Source organism: Sparus aurata, chromosome 5 (genome assembly GCF_900880675.1).
Source record: "Sparus aurata chromosome 5, fSpaAur1.1, whole genome shotgun sequence".
NCBI lineage: Eukaryota > Metazoa > Chordata > Actinopteri > Spariformes > Sparidae > Sparus > Sparus aurata.
Genome location: NC_044191.1, coordinates 10133749 through 10151446, shown reverse-complemented (window position 1 = coordinate 10151446; position 17698 = coordinate 10133749). Strand labels below are relative to the sequence as shown.

Genomic DNA, 17698 nt, shown 5'->3' with positions numbered 1-17698 from the left:
AATTTTAAACAGTATACCAGACCCAAAGATGGCACCCATTCAGTCCAATAAGAACTGCTCACTGGTAGCATATGCTGAAAATTTTCTAGCTGCATCCAAAGACTTTACATTGTGGTGATGTCACAGACTTTAAATTGCTTTTCTTGGATTGAGGAAAGTTTTACAAATCTAAAAACTCCATCGGTCAAAAATTTTAGTTTTAGTCATTTACACTTCAGTACCATGAGTGGCCAATGGCTAGAATAAGAGGCAAGGCTGGGCTGCACCACTGCATCCTCGCTATACATACATGGACCAGCAATTCCAAATGCTGGAAGTAAGCTAATATTAGAGTTTTACTGAGCTTAAAAGGAGGAGGGTTGCATCTGCCTCGAGAAACCACCTTTGGCATGAGACAGTTAAAGACAGCAGATGTCTGAATCTTTTTTCATTTCTCATCTGGATCCAAGTTTGTACATTCAGTCAGAAGCCTTTTAAAACCATTTTTCTCTTAGGTTTCCTGCACGGACATGAGTTGAGTATCGTTTTGCAACACACACTTTTGAGGGGGGGAGAAGCGGGGGATTGTACTTTGGAGAGGTCAGATATGTAATAAAACCTGAAGTGATCTGCGTCCCCGAACACTGAAATGTTCAAGTGAGCTACCTCTTGTTGATGGTGGGTGTCAGTATCTCCCTCTTCCCGTTGGGGCTGGCAGGAGGATGCGGCGAGTAAGGTCCGGGTGACAGCGACGCAGGGCTGGAGATGGTGTACTCGCTGTAGTTCTGATTCTCATCTCGACTCACTATTACTGCCTCCTGCGAAACATGTTATTGCGTTAGCATGTGCTGAACGTAACTCGATCTTCGCGACTGCATTTTTGCAAGGCTTAATTGAGAAGCATAACAATGACACCTGTGAGAATGTCAGCACAAAGGAGGAAACGCTGCATCCTAAAACAGGAGCACGTATTTTGTCTTCAGTATCGCCATGTAGTGTGGGTGGTGCTTTGGGACTCATGATCTCCATAAAACTCAGGAACAAGCACTAAATCATAACAACGTCTCGTATTGCTTCCATCTTGAGGACAGTGAAAGCAGCAGATATGTGATAAACAGATGTGTGATGGATGCGTAAGTAAAAGCGTCACACCCTGTGAAGCCAAAACAAGACTTTATCCAAATCAAAGAGGCAGTAATTAGCAATCACAAAGTCCAGTAATCAAGAGCTGCCACACTGACCTGGAATCGTCCGGTGAGCTGCTCAGGGGTGCTGATGCCGTTGGTTTGTCCGGGGCTGGGAGGTTCAGGTCTTGAAAGACAGAAAATACAGAATCCAAAGTTTAGAATGTGGGATAACGCCCGCATCATCATAGATGGACTAAAGAAAATAAAAATCAAAACATGGCAGTATAGATGTTTGTGTGAAATTAAAACCGTCTAAATGACATCCGGTCAAGCTGATGTGCTCAAAATACTAGTATGTAATGTAGTATAATAATAGTATGTAATGTGCTCAAGAAGTTGAAGGAAAATGCTGAGTGAGGAAAAGATAATCCATTTTCTATGGGTCATAAATCTGAATAAACTTCAGTTTTGGACACCCCTCCTGCTGATGTCCTGGCGAGCATCCGCTGCTATGTTTCCATTAATCTTCATGGTTGCTGCAGAAGACGAGACTCCGTCTCCCTTTTCAAAATATTCTCTAGATGGATCTCGTCTTTCCAACTAGTCACTTTTGTTTGACTTTCTTAAATAGAAAACACACTCTGTAAGCAATTCCATCATTGAATTTGGAGGGGGAAATATGGGCAGTATAGGCGCCAATGCAAACACACAGTGCCCCCCTGGCTGCAGAACCTGAGGCTGACTGGCTTTCAGTTGAGCCCGGGGTAATGAGGCACACAGGAAGGCCTGGATGCCTGTGGTAAATCACCCAGAAACACACCTCTCATGGCCTGGGCTCCAAATATTGTTTACAAGAAAGAGATGGCGAGAAGATGAAAGCTGATATAGCTGCCATAAGATGTTTCTTCCCGTAGGAGAGATATTAATGTGTCAGGCCTGAAAATCTCATTGCTATGAATTAGGAACATGCTCACCTTGTGCTGTAAACTTTCTACCATGTACACGAGAACACCAGAGGAAGTCAAGGTCTTTAGACACAGCGACGTCTTTAGCTCAGTGATCAGATCAGTGTCTAGTCTTATCTATAACCTCTAGGTACAAGTCTTCTACACAGAAGAATGTGCTTCTGGAGAAAAATGCTAACTGTGACTTTAAACCACGGGGATGTGAAACTGACATAAATCAGCACTTGAAACCGTTTGCTGATACTCGCTGTTCACAGCTGTCATCGAGGGGACCTGGAGTTAACCTGCCAGAGGCAGATTCCTCAAATGTGTGCATTGTAAGAATACCTCTCCATTCTCAGAGCTAAATATTTAAAAAAAAAAAAAAAGTAATACTGAGCAGAGTTCAAGAGGATTCAAACTCAAAACAAGCTAAACAGGCACATCCTTTGCGTAAAACTGGGATTAGATTATTTTCACAGATATTGCGGCTGTGATAAGAGCCACGATTTTAGTATTAATCGCCATTTTTCAGATTTATTGTCAAAGAAAATGTAAAAATGATGATGTAATTTTGCCAATTAAGCACGCTTCCTTTTGGTTGGGAAATATGATGTGTACAGTACATCTATAGTACAATGGTACACTGGAGTCCAAAAGTCTCTTAATGGCTAGACTTAAAAGGTATCTGAGGGGGCAGAGCATTGAACACTGCAGAAACTGGATCAGTTGTATCCAAAGTACCATCAGGCAGACCCAAGTGACTAAAGCATCTGAAGATCAATACATTGAGCTTAGTTGCCTGAGACTTGGGAAAGCAACTTTGTCACAGAAACAAAATTTAAGGATGAGCAGCAGTTTCTAAACCACTTGATGTTGAACGATGGAAACAAGGCCAAATGCTTGATGAGAATTTTACAGGTGCTGACTGGAAAAAGTCCCACTTACAGACCAATTCAAGTTTAAGATATATAGCAGTAACATGGGTGTATGTAAATGTACTACTGTATGTTTTGGCACTTTTTTCCTCATCAAACAGCTGGAATTCGTAACTGATTTGGTCATAAAGTGAACAAGGCAAGCCACTGCTTTATAGAATGTTTAAAAAATTAATTAGTGCTTGTATAATAGTCCGGTCACTGCTGCCGAAGTGATACCTTTGTTCAATTCTTTAAATAAATGGACATATGAACTCCAAAAACACTTCACCAGCAACACTCTGAGGAAAGAAAAGTTAAATCTGCGAATGTTTCTGGAAATGTAAGGCCAAGTTTTGATATCTTGCAGCTTTGTGGTCCTCTTATCTTTTTTTATTTGAAATGTTTTCTTTAGGCATTTTGGGCAAAGTAAAAAAAAAAAAAATGACCTTCTGTAATTCTCCTGTTTAAGTTTGATAGCTAGCACTGCTGCGTTACTGCTCAAGCTAAAGTCCAAGAAACGCAGTCAGGTTTTTGTTTGTCGTAGCAACATTTTTAATTTTTCATGATCAAATGAGATAATACCACAGTGTCTCAGTGCCAAAGAGAGAAACCCTAATCTACCGTTTAAGTTCAACTGTGTGGTAAAAGCTATACCCATCAGTGGAGCAGAGAGGCAAAGGATCACAGAAGGACAAATGCTTTAATCATCGTGACATCATCCGTGAGACATCAATGAACAATGAGGCCCAAACAAGAAGCCGTAAACAAAGCCTGACTAAAAAAGCTTGAAGGGTCAATAACAAGACAGTGATGGTGCGGTGGCTTTGTCATGTAAAAATAACCCAGTTAGCAAAGTCTGGGATGAGCACTTCGGATGCAGCAACAACAAAAGCACTGCGTCTGTATACAGCAGACACGCCTAAAAGAAAACTCTTCTGTGCAGAATGGCTGCTGCCAGCCTCTGCACCATCTGTGTGATGACAGCCAGTACCCACATCACTGCTGGTTTGATGTGAATAGACTGCCAACCAGATGTTTTGCTGAAAAAAAAAAAAAAAAGGGGACGCTCTCAACTCAAACAAAGAAAAGAGCAAATTAAAAATTACAGATTTGTGCCACTCAATTATAAACCTCTTCAGAGAAAATCTAAAAGTAATCCAAATTTGCTGCTTGACGAGTGGCACTGAGACAGCAGCCTGTGAGGTACATTAAAGTCTCGGTGCTAAAAACCGCTGACAGATAACAGAATGGGATTAAAGACATGGCAGAAGTACACAGTGGCATTGTTCTGGGCAAGCAAGGGGTTATGCTGTTGTTTCTGGCCCGGAGGGAGACATGAGGTCAGCAGGAAAAAATTCACTCACATGGACGCAAGACATCCAAGGAGGAAGTATGGGAAAATACACGAGCGTGAGAGAGTGTGTGTGTGTGTGTGTGCGTGTCTGGGTGCAATAAGAGAGAATGATTAAGAAAGAGGGGCAACAGTGACAAGAAATGAGAATTTAGGGAGGACCTTTTAATCAAAATGCCAGCCAAGAGCAGTCCTGGCTCAGAGGAAAACCTTTTCAGTAGCCAACTCCCTGTCATCCAACATGGTCTTGGCAAATCTCAAAACAATGTTTATTAAGAAGGACCAGGGAAGGGAACTGTGTGGCTCTCATACATGCTGGCATTTCCCCTGATTACAATCACTTGTTTTGTTTGTACAGCGCTCGCATGATAAAGTCGAAAACAGTGTAAAGGGAGATGGGAGCTGGGGCAATTGTGGTCTTGGCACGAACACAGAGAATTAGGGACATTAAAGATATGCATATGGGGAACCATAAGAAGGCTGCATGGCACTGTGTTGTTCAGGCCTCCAACTTTGAGCCTCAGTTTGGTTCATACCTTGGTTACTAAACAAACAAAAATAAATAAACACTTATTTTAAGGGCAGTCTTGTGCAATAAAAAGTGTTTGAAAAGTTGGTAGAAATGGGAGCCCTAAATGAGCAGCCCTGAATGCACCATTTAGAGCGTCAGTCAGTCAACAGAGCCAGGCAGCTGTTTGGAGCAGGCCGTCACAGAGTGAGAACGAAAAAAACGTTTTTTGTTTTTTTCCCCGTCCTTGTAGGGCCGGGACATACATTGAACATCAGGGAAAAGACGTTGGTTACCTCACTGTGATGTTTGAGGTGTGCAGCTTTTCATCCAACAGCTGCTCATTGTTCAATTGCCCTCCGACATAATTTAATCCGACCCGCTGTCAAAAAACGCTGAAAATGACGGTTGTCTTGCTTTGTAGAGGCACTTTTGATGAACGACAGCAGTAAGTTCTAAGCTCACCGAACACACTGCATTCCCTGTGAGTAGCCTACTTTTAAATACGCAGTGTGTCACCTGTTAAATGCTTTTAATGTGAAGCTGCGGCAGCAGGAAATGCTTGGTTTGCATCAACTGTAAATAAAAACAGCGCTCTACAGATTTTTGAGCGCTACCATGAGCTTATTAGTCGGTGGAGGAATGTTCTCACCTCAGCAACTCTGATCATTACACCCCTAGTGTGCATTTATGTTTATAAAACCAAAGTATGCATGTGCTCAACAATAAACTCCAAGTCATGATAGCAAGAGTATTTGCATTATCTGCATGGCAGCGTACCTCTCCACCACCAGCTGCAGCTGAGTCTTGGAGTTCTTGATCTTGTTCTGGGCCTCCACGTTCAGCATGTCTGAAGTGTTTTCCCCGTTGATCTCCAAGATGATGTCGCCAGGTTGCAGGTCTGCCTGATGTGCCTTGCTGCCCCCGTTGACCTGTTGAGCAGAAGAATGAGCACGAGTGATGTCCCAGTCGCCGCAGGTCCTGTTCTGAACATGACTTTTATGGATACTATTCACCTGGTGAGAATAGACAGATCTGTATCTTGCTGTTCAGCATCAACAAATGTAAATAAGGAAACGTGTTGACCATTGCTTCACACTTTTGCTACGCTCTTAATCCAGCAGCTCTCACCACAAATCATAACAAATAAATACCAACAGAGGCCGCAGCGTTTCACACACATGGAATGAGGCAGTGCCGGTCAACAGCGGACAGATTCATGACACCCTCGGGGAAAAGTCATTAGTGTGACACTACTTGATGGTTTGACTGGGCCTGACCTTTGCAACCAGCCTCACCGCATGTCAAAGTCAATGCTGTACCACCACATCAGAGGGAATTCCAAACTAATGGGCCAAAACATAATGCCTTAGCCTCCATATCAGCTTGGTCCTGTGTCCCAGGCATCCACACCCAAACACACGGCCTTAAAAAACAGAGAGAAGTATGACATTTGCCACAAACAGTACTCCCAACACAATTGTAAACAGAGGGTAGCAATAAAACAAAGAATGCAGACCAAAATAAATAAAGAGCCAATCAGAGTCGATGAAAGTCTCGCTCTTACATCTCTGACGGAAATCTGGATGCACAGAGAATGCCAGTCAACAGGCCGTTTGTCAGTTAAGCCAAGCGTGAGGGCAGAGGTGCCACGTCTGTGGGCCCACTCGAGAGGCAATTAAGCGTTGCTGTGGTGACCCACAATAGTGCGTGCCTTTTCTGATCAGGAAACGCCTGGTTACACATAAACCAAGTGCAGCTGGGGGTCCTTTACCAGGGTCGGTGCCCGAGTGAATCTATCAGGCCAAGAGGAATAAAAGAGGGCATCTATGTCGTCTGTGTGTGCCAAGTGCCAGCCACTTCAGACGGTCCAGCCCTATAGCTACTGGTGGGTGGGGGTGACAGGCCGTTTCTCGAACTGGGCTTTGCAAAACAAGCTCCGTGATGAAGTTTCTTCCTCAGCAGGAATCCCTGTCGCTTCAGAGAGCCCGTTTGATATTTGAGACAAGCAAACATGTTGGTGTTGTTTATTGGATAGCAGTCAAAAATTCAGACTTAAAGCCCATTTATCATGGGACAGACATGTTTTTCTAGCTTAAATTGTGAAGGGAGCGAACAATAAACGCCTTTGAAGTCCAAGTCTGAGTGAAACACTGGTACTCTGCCATGCTTTAGCCATAATTTATCCTCTATGGTCTGAGGGACTACTGGGGGAAGTCTCACTGGAAAAATCCAGGCTGAGGATGTGCAGTGGGCAGAACTGGGTGTCTCTGGCATGCAGGAGTTAGTCTGAGTCTGAGTTTCCTGCTGTTTACTGTGTGCTGTCTGCTTACAGTGGTAACGTTTCCGCTTCTTCTATTCCACCTTCCCCTTTTTTTTTTTAAAAAAACAGTGACGTGGAAAATATGGTCACTAAAAACATCATGCACGTGCTGAAGTACAAATTCGACGATACACGTGGTAATGCACGCGCAACAGCACGCCAGCATAAACTCGCACTCTCAAACTGAACTCTGGAATCAGGAACCCCTCACCTCCCACCTCAACTTCCACTGTAACTGTAATCAGTGGCTTCCTTCTAATGTAATCTGCTTCCACTCTATTCCAACGGCTTCAGCAGTGAAGGAAATAGGTACAGAGCAGCCCGCGAACACAAACAAAGACAAGAAAAGAGTCGTAGTGAGGAGGAAGTTGACTTTGCATGACATGCCATTACAGACTGTGCTTTTACAAAAACAGAGGATATGGTTTGATACGGTGCGACTAGGTTCAGCATGGAAACTCTTGACGAGTACCTTTGATATGGTTATGGCCTTCTTGAAGTCCCTTCCACCAAATATTCTGAAGCCCCATGGTGACGGGCCGATAAGGTTCACTGTCAGTGCCATTTAGTGATCAGGTCAGCTCACACTCCTGTCAGAATCCTGAAAAAGAGACACATTGAAGATGAGATTTGAGTGCGAGCAACACTTATGTGGGACATAAACATGCACATTGCTGAATGGCTCTAGGATAGAGCTTCAACGATTGGTCAATTAGTCGCCAACTATTTTGATTACTGATTAAACATTTAAGACATACTTTACTTCTGAGTAAAGTATGTCTAGATGGACCTATGATACCGTTTTTTCCATTTTATCTTGTTTGAGTAAAATCAACCATGTAATGCACAATCAAGTTATGTACGTAATTTTTCCAGGTCAACCTCGGCTATCAGAGTATGTATGCTGCAGTGATGCTACATGAATGTGCAAACAGTTACATGACCATAAGGAAACTGAATCTCACTAAAGTTTATTTAAATCACCCCGAGATCTATAATGAATACTTTTTTGGGCTTTTTGAAAATTGTCTTCCAAAGTCTTGGCAAGCAGGGGAAAAAAAAAAAAAAAAAAAAAAAAGCAAAAAAATTGAGGCTGATGGTGTGATCACCCAGCTGTGGTGGTTAATGTGGCACGTGCTAATTTTTCACTCTGGGTCCAAGTTAGCGGTTCTGAGTGCACGCTGGCCTACACACCATCCTCTGATTGACAGAATCAAATGTGGCAGCTGGCATCTGTGCTAACATTTTTTCATCATCAAAAATGTGCTAAAATATTCACAGAAGACATTCAATATCAAAATTTAACATTGTGGAAATATGTATTAAGTCCTCCAAAAGACACCCGAGTTCCAGGATGGACCATAAAGTTTCTGTTAGGGCTACGATGGCACCATTGTCGGGACTGCACAGTTGCTAGCTTCAAAAAGAAAAGAAAGCGGCTACAATTCACGGTGCCAAGGTAATTTAGACATTTATAATCTATGTTAATCATAGATGTATACAACTATCTCAGCAAGAATACAGACCGTTGGTTGGACAAAAGAAGCAATTCGGGGCTCTGGAAACATGGGGCGGAGAATTTTTCGCTATTTTCAAATATCTGATTACTTACTTAACCATGAAAGTATTTAACATTAAGGTAACTGGCAGATAATAATGACAATAATCCTTGCTGCAGTCCTACTGCTGGCCAGGCTTAATATTGGGCCAACAGATGAAGACAGTGAACATTTGCATCAGCCGCCTTTCATCTCCAGCAACACCTCACTTCCACTGGCCTAAGTCCCCTTGACACGGATTGTGTAACCACATCAAACAGGAATGGGAAGAATCTGAAACCAGAGACACATGACCAACATTGCTAAAGTGCCTGTAAAACCAGAGCGTTTCATTAAAGCCAAATGCTCTGTTGAGAAAAGGGACATAAATGCAAAGAAAACGTGGTGGGAGCACAATGTACAAGGAGCTGGACGTTCTGTTGCGTTAACTGCAACCACTGTGTTTAATGTTTATGTCTTCAGTACACAGTGGTGTAGTATGATACGTGACATCTAGTATGGACGCCCTTTAAGACCCGTTTACAAAAATGGACGGCATAAATAAACAAGGCTATATACACACACACACACTGACTCATTTAGTTATATTTGGTTTGGGTTTGCACGAAAATGTACAGATTTTGCTTTCCACAAAGTCTGTTGTACATTCTTGCGAATCCAAAACTGCAAATGCAGTGTTTAAAATCAATTCATTGGAGACTCCATGTTTAGTGAAACCATGTGAGGAGTTCTGATTGTTCCGTTCTCTTGGAGGCGGATGGAATGGCATTTATCCAGTAGTAAGGAGGACAAATCATGCTGTAATATCATCCACTGGCCTTTTTAATTCTTCACTTCTTTTCCAAATGGGACAAATTTCTATATTTGAACAATATGTAGGGGTCAAAAACTATTATGTTGTATGTTAAGACTGAGGATTCTGTTAAGTATTTTTCATTCATCATAAAACTACACAGCTTCATGACAGGACCAACAAATAACCGATTCCCCAGATGTAGCGCCTCAATTACTGGAGACGACTGAGCTTTCAAAACATCACAAAATACAGAATTATAATGACAGTGTGCTGCCGCCAGTGCCATGGCCGTCATCTCCAGCAGTATGTGGAACCTTCTGCATGAGCTCATCTCTGTAGATGTACAAATGATGATCCACATGAGTAAAAGCTGTGCGCCAACAGCAAGGTTATCCCTGTTATTCTGGCAGTGATTACTGACTATCCAGCTTTATGTTCCTTGACTGCTTTATGATAGAGACCTGCATGTTTTGGGGTTGTGTTTTGGCTTCATACCAACAGGTCACTCAGTCTGAACTCTGTACGTTATCAGTGTAGAACTGTTGACACAAACAGCATGACGAGGATGATAATGTCCTTATCAGAAAGGTACAGCAGGGTAAAGAGATGGGTTGCGAAACACAACACTGATGTTGGCAACAAGTGAAAGCTTATCAAATACAGCCGAGAAACCTTGACTGTTTTGGAAGAAGCGTTTCTAACTCCATTCTTCCAGACCAAGATAAACTAAACTCACTGTTAACACTGACACCATCTTCTAAAATGTTCCCTGGGCAGGGCTGCACAATTAATCGCAAAATGATCAAAATCGCAATATGACTAAGTGCAATTACCAAATCACAAGAACTGCAATTATTTTATACATGTAAATCGTGTCACAAAACAATGTTTCATTGACATTCTGTAGAGCTGCAGAGATGCTCTGGCCTACAAATCTTGTTCTCCAGATGTAAGAAAACACGCTTGGTTTGGCAGAGACTGGGAGAAATGCCACTTCATCATGATTTTACTAGTTTTTCCAATAACAACAGAAATTGTGATGTAAAATCAAATCATCCATAACAATCAGAAATTATATGGTGATCTCGAAGTCTGTCAAAAAAAATCGCACAATATCACTTTTTGACCATATCATCAGTGGGCCAAAACCACACAGAATAAACTCCCAGTGATTCAACCGTCACTTTACTAGGGCTGCGACTAACCCACAATTTAAACTGTTGATTGTTTACACCGATTTAAAAGCCCCTGCTGGTAGCGCGCATCTTCCAGTTCTTATTTGCATTATCTTAGTTTAGCTCTCTCTGTAGAACTGGGCAGCTAAATGAAGCTGGTCTGCTGTATAAATGCAATGAATGCAAGGTGGAGACACAAAGCTCTGTGGGGCAAAGTGATAATGGGGAGGAGCACTTACAGGATCATGAAAACATCAAGGCCTGCACAATTCACACGCACACTGACGCACAAACACAAACACGCACACTGTATCTGCAACTGTAACTCCTCACTGAGAAAATGTGCATGTATTGTTACCGTAGACGTCAGTGTAACAGGTAATACACAGCTGCACCCATAGACAATGACATAAGCCATCTAAGTACACACTGCTGCTCTCCAAAAATTAAATGTCTCCACCCGAACAATTGTACATCATCTGTTGCTTAACTCACAACACAAACAGAGACTGGTCTTGCATCATCCTACTGTGCCTGATCCTTGCTAAAGCCACACGGTGTCATGTTGAAGTGCATTTCCAGACCTTTAAATCAAAATGTACTTTAATTTGGATTTTTTTCTCAGTATAAAACCATTTAGCGGATAAGACTGGTAAGACTGTCAGTTGTTGTCCAGTAATCGCAGCTTGAACATGTTTTTCGCACCTCTGTATACACTGTCATTGTCAATCATGGGTTCTCATCTGATGATCTCAAAACAAAGTTTACTCTCATACTCCAAAGCAGCTCATATCAGACAGTGAAGACAGAAATACGTGCTGTGGCCAACGGTGGAATGGAAATTATTATCCAACTCAATAAGCATAAATAAAGTGATAAAAGCCTGTCAATGATTACAAACATTGCATAATGCAGATAAAAGTATGAGGAGCAAGTAAGGAGAGGCTCTGGATGTTACAATGAAGTGGATCTAGGACATCAGCCACGCTGCTCCCCTAAATCCCTCCAAGCGCTGGCCCATTTCATCGGCCGCACATTCCACAAGTGCTTGGGACACGCAGTGCAGGACCCAGTTAGTTATTAACAGTCTGGGCCAATTAGCAGGGTTACTGGGCTCACCATCATTAGAGTCTCTTAATTGCTGTGGCCTCCAGAAATAAGTGCAGTTGTGATAATGACAGGGAGCAGCCGCCCCAATGTTTCCCAGCCTTTGGGGGTGTCAATTAGTACCATGAGCTTCTGCAACGTCTCCTATAGAGCTCTCATTATCAGCCGAGCACCCTGCTAATTCCCTGCGTAAACGTTCACTGCCTGCATCATAAAAACGCGAGTGGTGGATAATGTCCAAGTGAAAGGACGGTGAAGGAATGCAGCAGAGCGGACAAACAGTGCGGGAAGAAAAACAACACGTCGCGGTGGAGGGGATAATTGGCACACTCGTGGTGCTTAATTGGCCACTGATGAGGTTTTAAGACTGCGCTGCTGCTCACATAAAGCAAAGTGCTGAACACTGTTTGATGCAACCCCACTATCACACAAAAGTGCTGCTGGGAAGCTGCCAATACACATAAAAGGTGAATTCTGTTCTGGTGACATCTCGCTGCTTTTGCTGCCGCGCCAGTTCGGCATTATAATTCAACGCGGCCGACACAATGAGAAGAATTCTAGTCATGAAGTCATCCCTATGGCTCGCGGTTCAGCATCAGCTACAAAGCGGGAGGTCGGCACGAGGAGAGCTGTAGCAATAGGTGGAGTGAAATACTCTCACATCCGACTGAGCCAATGTGTTTGAATTGTGCACACAATGACTTACCTGCAGTCCAAGAAGGCGTCACATTAGACGGACTACCGGAGTCAGTATTCAAATCTGATGTGATATTTCAAGCAAAAATGCCACACAGCTGTTAACTCCTGCTGCTGAACTGTGAAGAGCTTTTCTTTATCTATGTGAAGGTAATCCAGATATCTTTAGGTTCTGATCAGGCAAGACACGTAAAAATCACCCGAGTTTTTCAAAATGTTTTGTCATTTTATGGACCAAATGAATAATTAAGAACATATTCAACTGATTAATCGTTAATGAGAATAATCATAAGTTGCAGCCAGAAGATTTCCTCAACCACATTTTATAGGTGGGGGTTACTGGTGAGGTTAAGTCCATATGGCCTACAAGTAATATAACAAAATTGAAAGCTTTAATATCTTGATATTTTGAAAATCTCCTCAAAAGCACTTCATTACTGCTAGGACTGACAGACAAAATCTAATATTACAATATACTTGACCAAATACCTCATGATGATGATATAATGACTAAGTGAGTAGAACAGTCAGGTAAGTTTAACATTTTTCATTATTTTACTGTAATGCATTAATCGAAAAAAAAAAAAAAAAAAAACAGGAAATAACAACACCTTGACATACCATGATATCTAAAATCGCAAATGACATATCTAATGGCAGGATTGATCAGCTGTTCAAAAAGGCAAACACCACAGGAGCCGAGACAGCATATCAGTTTCCATATGGTCGTGATTCACTCACTAGAGGAATATTTAGCCGTCATTTGCATTCTCAATATATTAAAAAGGGCCTTTTGGCACTTGTCACGTCTATGAGAGATTGTCCCTACAGGCAAGAGAGATGTTGGAGGAATGAAGGAAGAGAGGACGTCTTCAAATGCTGGATTCGAGACTCACTGCTCGAACATGCAGAGAGCCTGAAGGGTTTCATCTGCGAAAGGTTTTCAATAACACATCACTTGTAGTCATGCAGAAAACTAAAGGATCAAATTGGATGAGACCATTGTGTCAAAACCAGAGAACTATGTTTTCTTTTACTTTCTCAAATTGTATGTACAGCTAAAACGCTTCTTTTTGACCCACTGAATAAAGATTAATCAAAACAATTCTTAGTATGAGTTTCTTAATGTGTAGCAGAATGTTTCTGTCAAGCATGAATATAAATATGTCACTTTGGGTTTGCAGTATATGATCAGAGTTTAACTAGATATGAGAAAAAGTGCCACAGGTCTCAGTAAAAGCCCCCGGTGGTCAGGAGCAGTCCTTCATTTAGGCATGACACAATTACACCCAACTGATGTGCGATCTTCAATTTAGTGTGTTTACCGTGACAAAGTTATGGGTAATTTGGGGTGAAGGTGAAACGTGCTAAAACAAGTCTGAAACTGTGTGTGTAATTTACTGGAGTGTGGCAGAAATTATGATGACTCAAGCCTGATGAGTCATTAACTCTGAACAGCGTGTCACCACAATACTGCTTTGGTAACCGAGGTCGTGTTTACAGTTATATTATTATTTAAAAGGCACACTGTGCAGGATTTGTCAAGTTGCTGTTTGTAAACAAGATGATTAAGAGTTGAGTCTCAATAATTCAAAGCAGTGGTATCTGAGGAGCTGGGGACCAGACCGAACACAGCAAAATACTAAATATCACAACAAAGGGAAAGGCAGGGTCTGCTCTAGTGGGTCGTAAAGTGCCAACTGAGAGAGATTCTGACCTCCGCCAAGGGGGTTGTGTTTTCACCCATGTCCAGGTCCGCTGGGAGTGAGTCCAGACTCCATTACAAAAATCACCACATCTTGTGAGTTGTAAAGTTTAGAGAAACTTTATTAAACTTCTGAAATGCTGTCGACAACAAATTCTTAATTATCAGGGCTGTCTTGTAAATTCAGCAAATGGTATACATGATACATGTTGAAGGTTTTATAATGCTTTGTTAAATCGATGCTGCAGCCCCCTCAGCAACTTTACTTCCTGTTACTATGCCCATGTCCGTTGTGTTGGTGTTGGTTGTGTTGGTGTTGTTGCTATGGGAATTTGCTCTCACTTTCTTTACCATCGTGAGAAAGGGTGTTTTTCGACACTTGCATGAATTACTCTGGGAATAAGGCATGGATCTTGAAGATAAACAAAGTATTTAGGTGGCTGGTATCAATGACAGTTTGAAGAGGTATCTACTCCATTGAGTGCCAGCTTAGTATTTGCATGAGTCTACATTGTTTTATACAGGAAATCCTGTATAGCATACCTTAGTATAAGAGGTTTGAATCTTCATTGGCCTCAAGATTCAATTGCGATTCAGCGGTCAACTACTCAAATGCAAAAGGATTCTTGATGAAGATCAGTGTATGGCATCCTCAGTGATCTATATTACTGCACATGGCTACTTCTTCATCATTCATATTCCCCTTTTATTCAAAAAGTCCTTCCAATAATCAGACTACAGCAGTCTACAAACTAAAGGCTGTATCTTTTCGATCCCTAAACATGTGAAATGAAATGTGCCCCAAGATGCCCGCTCACTCGCAGATGACCTGCGACTCCTTCCGACATGCCTCCTACATAAGTAACATTAACGTCCGTTATCATGTATACCCACAGTTCAAAGCATGGGAGTGACATTGTGGCGTAACTTTATTGTCCAGCTGAGGAAAATCAACATAAGCTGCAGACTCTCCGTTATGCTCTCTCTCTGAATCGATGCAGAATGTTCCAACTCTGTATTGCAATGCATCTTAAAATTGAGAAATTCCCACACCTCTGCTTAGTGTTTGTAGTGAAAACTGAAATAATGCATCCAATGGAAAGAATGCGTGCCCTGCTAAACACGCAGAGTGGGATGGGAAACCAATAAATACGCGCATCGCAGGAAACCACAACCATCACGGTGTTTAACAAAGCTAACCCTAAGAATTAACACCTCATTTATTCCGAGGAATGAAACGTCAGGAAAAACAAGATGTAATCATATGTCCCGTCGTGGAAATCAAGTATTAATGAAAACAGAGATTAACTAAACAGATATCCGACTAAACCTCTGTCTAATAAAATGTCTGGCAGCTGAACCTGGCCACCTACATCTACCCTTCACCTCTTCCCTGAGTCAGTTCTGACTGTTTTTCTTCTTCTTCAACTCCGGGCCAAAATCCACTGAATTGAAATGAACAAGCACTGGCTCCCCGACAAGCTAATGCTGAAAGAATGGCTGATGAACATAGCAGACGCAATGCATTCAAACTGAAAGATTTTGCTGAGCTTTGACGCAAAGGCGCACACACACACACACACACACGCACTCACTCACTCTTTCTCTCTCTCAGATGAACCACAGCGGCTGCCCGGGAATATTCCTGGGATGAATCACTCTCGTCCCGGCTCTCGCTGGTGGCCATTCACCAGTGTGAACTTTCCACAGCTCTTGTCAGCGATGCAGTCAGATGTTGACTCTACCCTGTGCGTCACGCAGTACCCTGACAGGTCGGCACCTACCTGGACACACACACCCACTGAATAAAAAGGAGAAGAATGCGACAGCAAGCCTCTCCCCGGACTGAGCAGAGTGGAATAACATTCTGGGTAATCTCCAAATCCCACCCACTGGGTCAGATATAGCTGCAATCACTAGGGAGATGAGAAAATATCAAACAATAACACATGAGGGCAAAAAAAGGGTGTTGGTTGATGAGTTTCTGTGGTTGTATATTAACGCCAATCACGCATTTGTCATCGAAATAATTACAGAAGAGGCCATACCTGAAATGTTTGTGGGTGACTCCCTTTCAAGGGTGCGCGCTCTTTATGACGTAATCTTGAAAGCACAAGTTTTTAAAAAACACATCCCAATATATATTAGTCATTTAGGAGAACGCTGCAATCCATTAATGTTTTGTGGACTACGGAACTTCAATTATCTGCCCACGTGGGTGAGCAGATAATGACAGAATTTAAAATTGTGTGTGGAATAATCCTTTAAAGAAAAAGTTACACAATCTCATTAACCGCAATTAAAAAAACATCAATTTCTAAGATTACCCATCATCCCTTTAACAGTTTGCTGCAGCACTGGACTGGAATGTGTCCACCGTGAGGTAACAAGACAAGGACATCGGCTACTGGCTCAACTTATCGCCCTCTGCATCATCATCTTCATCATCATCATGTTCTGGAGATCATGTTACTGCAGTTCACAGACTCCACACTCTGCTGCTCAGCAATCAGTTCACTTCACCACATCCTCTGCATGCACCATTAGGCGCTCCTCTCGAAAGAAACACCAAGCAACCGCCAGCTTTGTTCTTCACACGCACGCTCCTGCAACGGTGCACCTCAGCCCATCGTCTGACGCCTGGCGAGAAACTACGTTTTCTGTGAAACTGCTTTTTCTACTTAATCTGATGCAATGTGAGAGAAAGAACAGTCAGAGCCATGCCTCCTCTGTATCAGTTAAATCTGAAAACCACAGCCAAAAAAAAAAATACCCCGCTTGCCTCTGTGAGACTTCCTGCATGACCGTGCACACGTTCATCACAGACAAAAGTTGCCCTGAGCTGTATACACAAAAAAAAAAAAGACAACACGGTAGCAAAACTAGACAAAAATGTTCTTCTGCGTCAGTTTAAACCTCAACGCAATTGTAACACAAACAAAAAAAATTCCTTCCCTGAATTAGAAGGTAACGAGTTGGCCTTTTCCCTGTTTTCTTGAAAAGCTGCTGCTTCGCTCTATCCAAAATTACAGTGGTCTGTTTTTGGTTCCTTGATGGCTTCAGCCTCATCCTATCTGAGGAACAGCACAGAGTTCTCTCTTCCTCCCTCCCTCCCTCTCTCCCTCTCTCGCTAAAAAAAAACCAAACTAAAAAAAACAACGCCATCAGGAAACAAACACAATATAAAGTGAGAGGAGGGAAAGGTAGAGTACACACATGAAAGGCTCCGGCACAATGGGGAAGGTACACAAACAGCAGGCGGCGGGGGCTCAGGAATATGAGGTTTCACAGGGACTGGTCTGGATTACACAGGGACGCCGACCAACACCTTAAAGGAACAGCTCGACCAAAAATTAAAAGTGGGGTCATTAATCTACCCAGCTTCATGCGGATGGAAAGTCAGGTGAGGTTTTGTAGTCCGCAAAAACATTCCTGGAGCTTCGCAGCAAAACAGTGTTGAAGCATTCTCCTAAACAACTGAAGTAGATGGAGACTTGTTTTAAAATGT

General features: G+C 42.4%; 1 protein-coding gene across 4 annotated transcripts in view; it reads right to left on the bottom strand.

The window, feature by feature from the left end:
• Nucleotides 1-17698, bottom strand: part of pdlim2 (PDZ and LIM domain 2 (mystique)) — a 45372-nt gene that overhangs the window by 25743 nt on the left and 1931 nt on the right. For 2 of the 4 annotated variants that reach the window (XM_030418084.1, XM_030418081.1), the window contains exons 2-5: nucleotides 7625-7753; nucleotides 5610-5761; nucleotides 1221-1290; nucleotides 646-797 (exon numbers count right to left, since the gene is read on the bottom strand). In XM_030418084.1, coding sequence (XP_030273944.1) covers nucleotides 646-797; nucleotides 1221-1290; nucleotides 5610-5761; nucleotides 7625-7717 — 467 coding nt within the window. In that variant the 5' untranslated portion in view covers nucleotides 7718-7753. Of the gene's footprint in view, nucleotides 1-645; nucleotides 798-1220; nucleotides 1291-5609; nucleotides 5762-7624; nucleotides 7754-15789; nucleotides 16014-17145; nucleotides 17255-17698 lie in introns of those variants that run through there. The other 2 variants (XM_030418082.1, XM_030418083.1) reach the window with 2 other exon arrangements.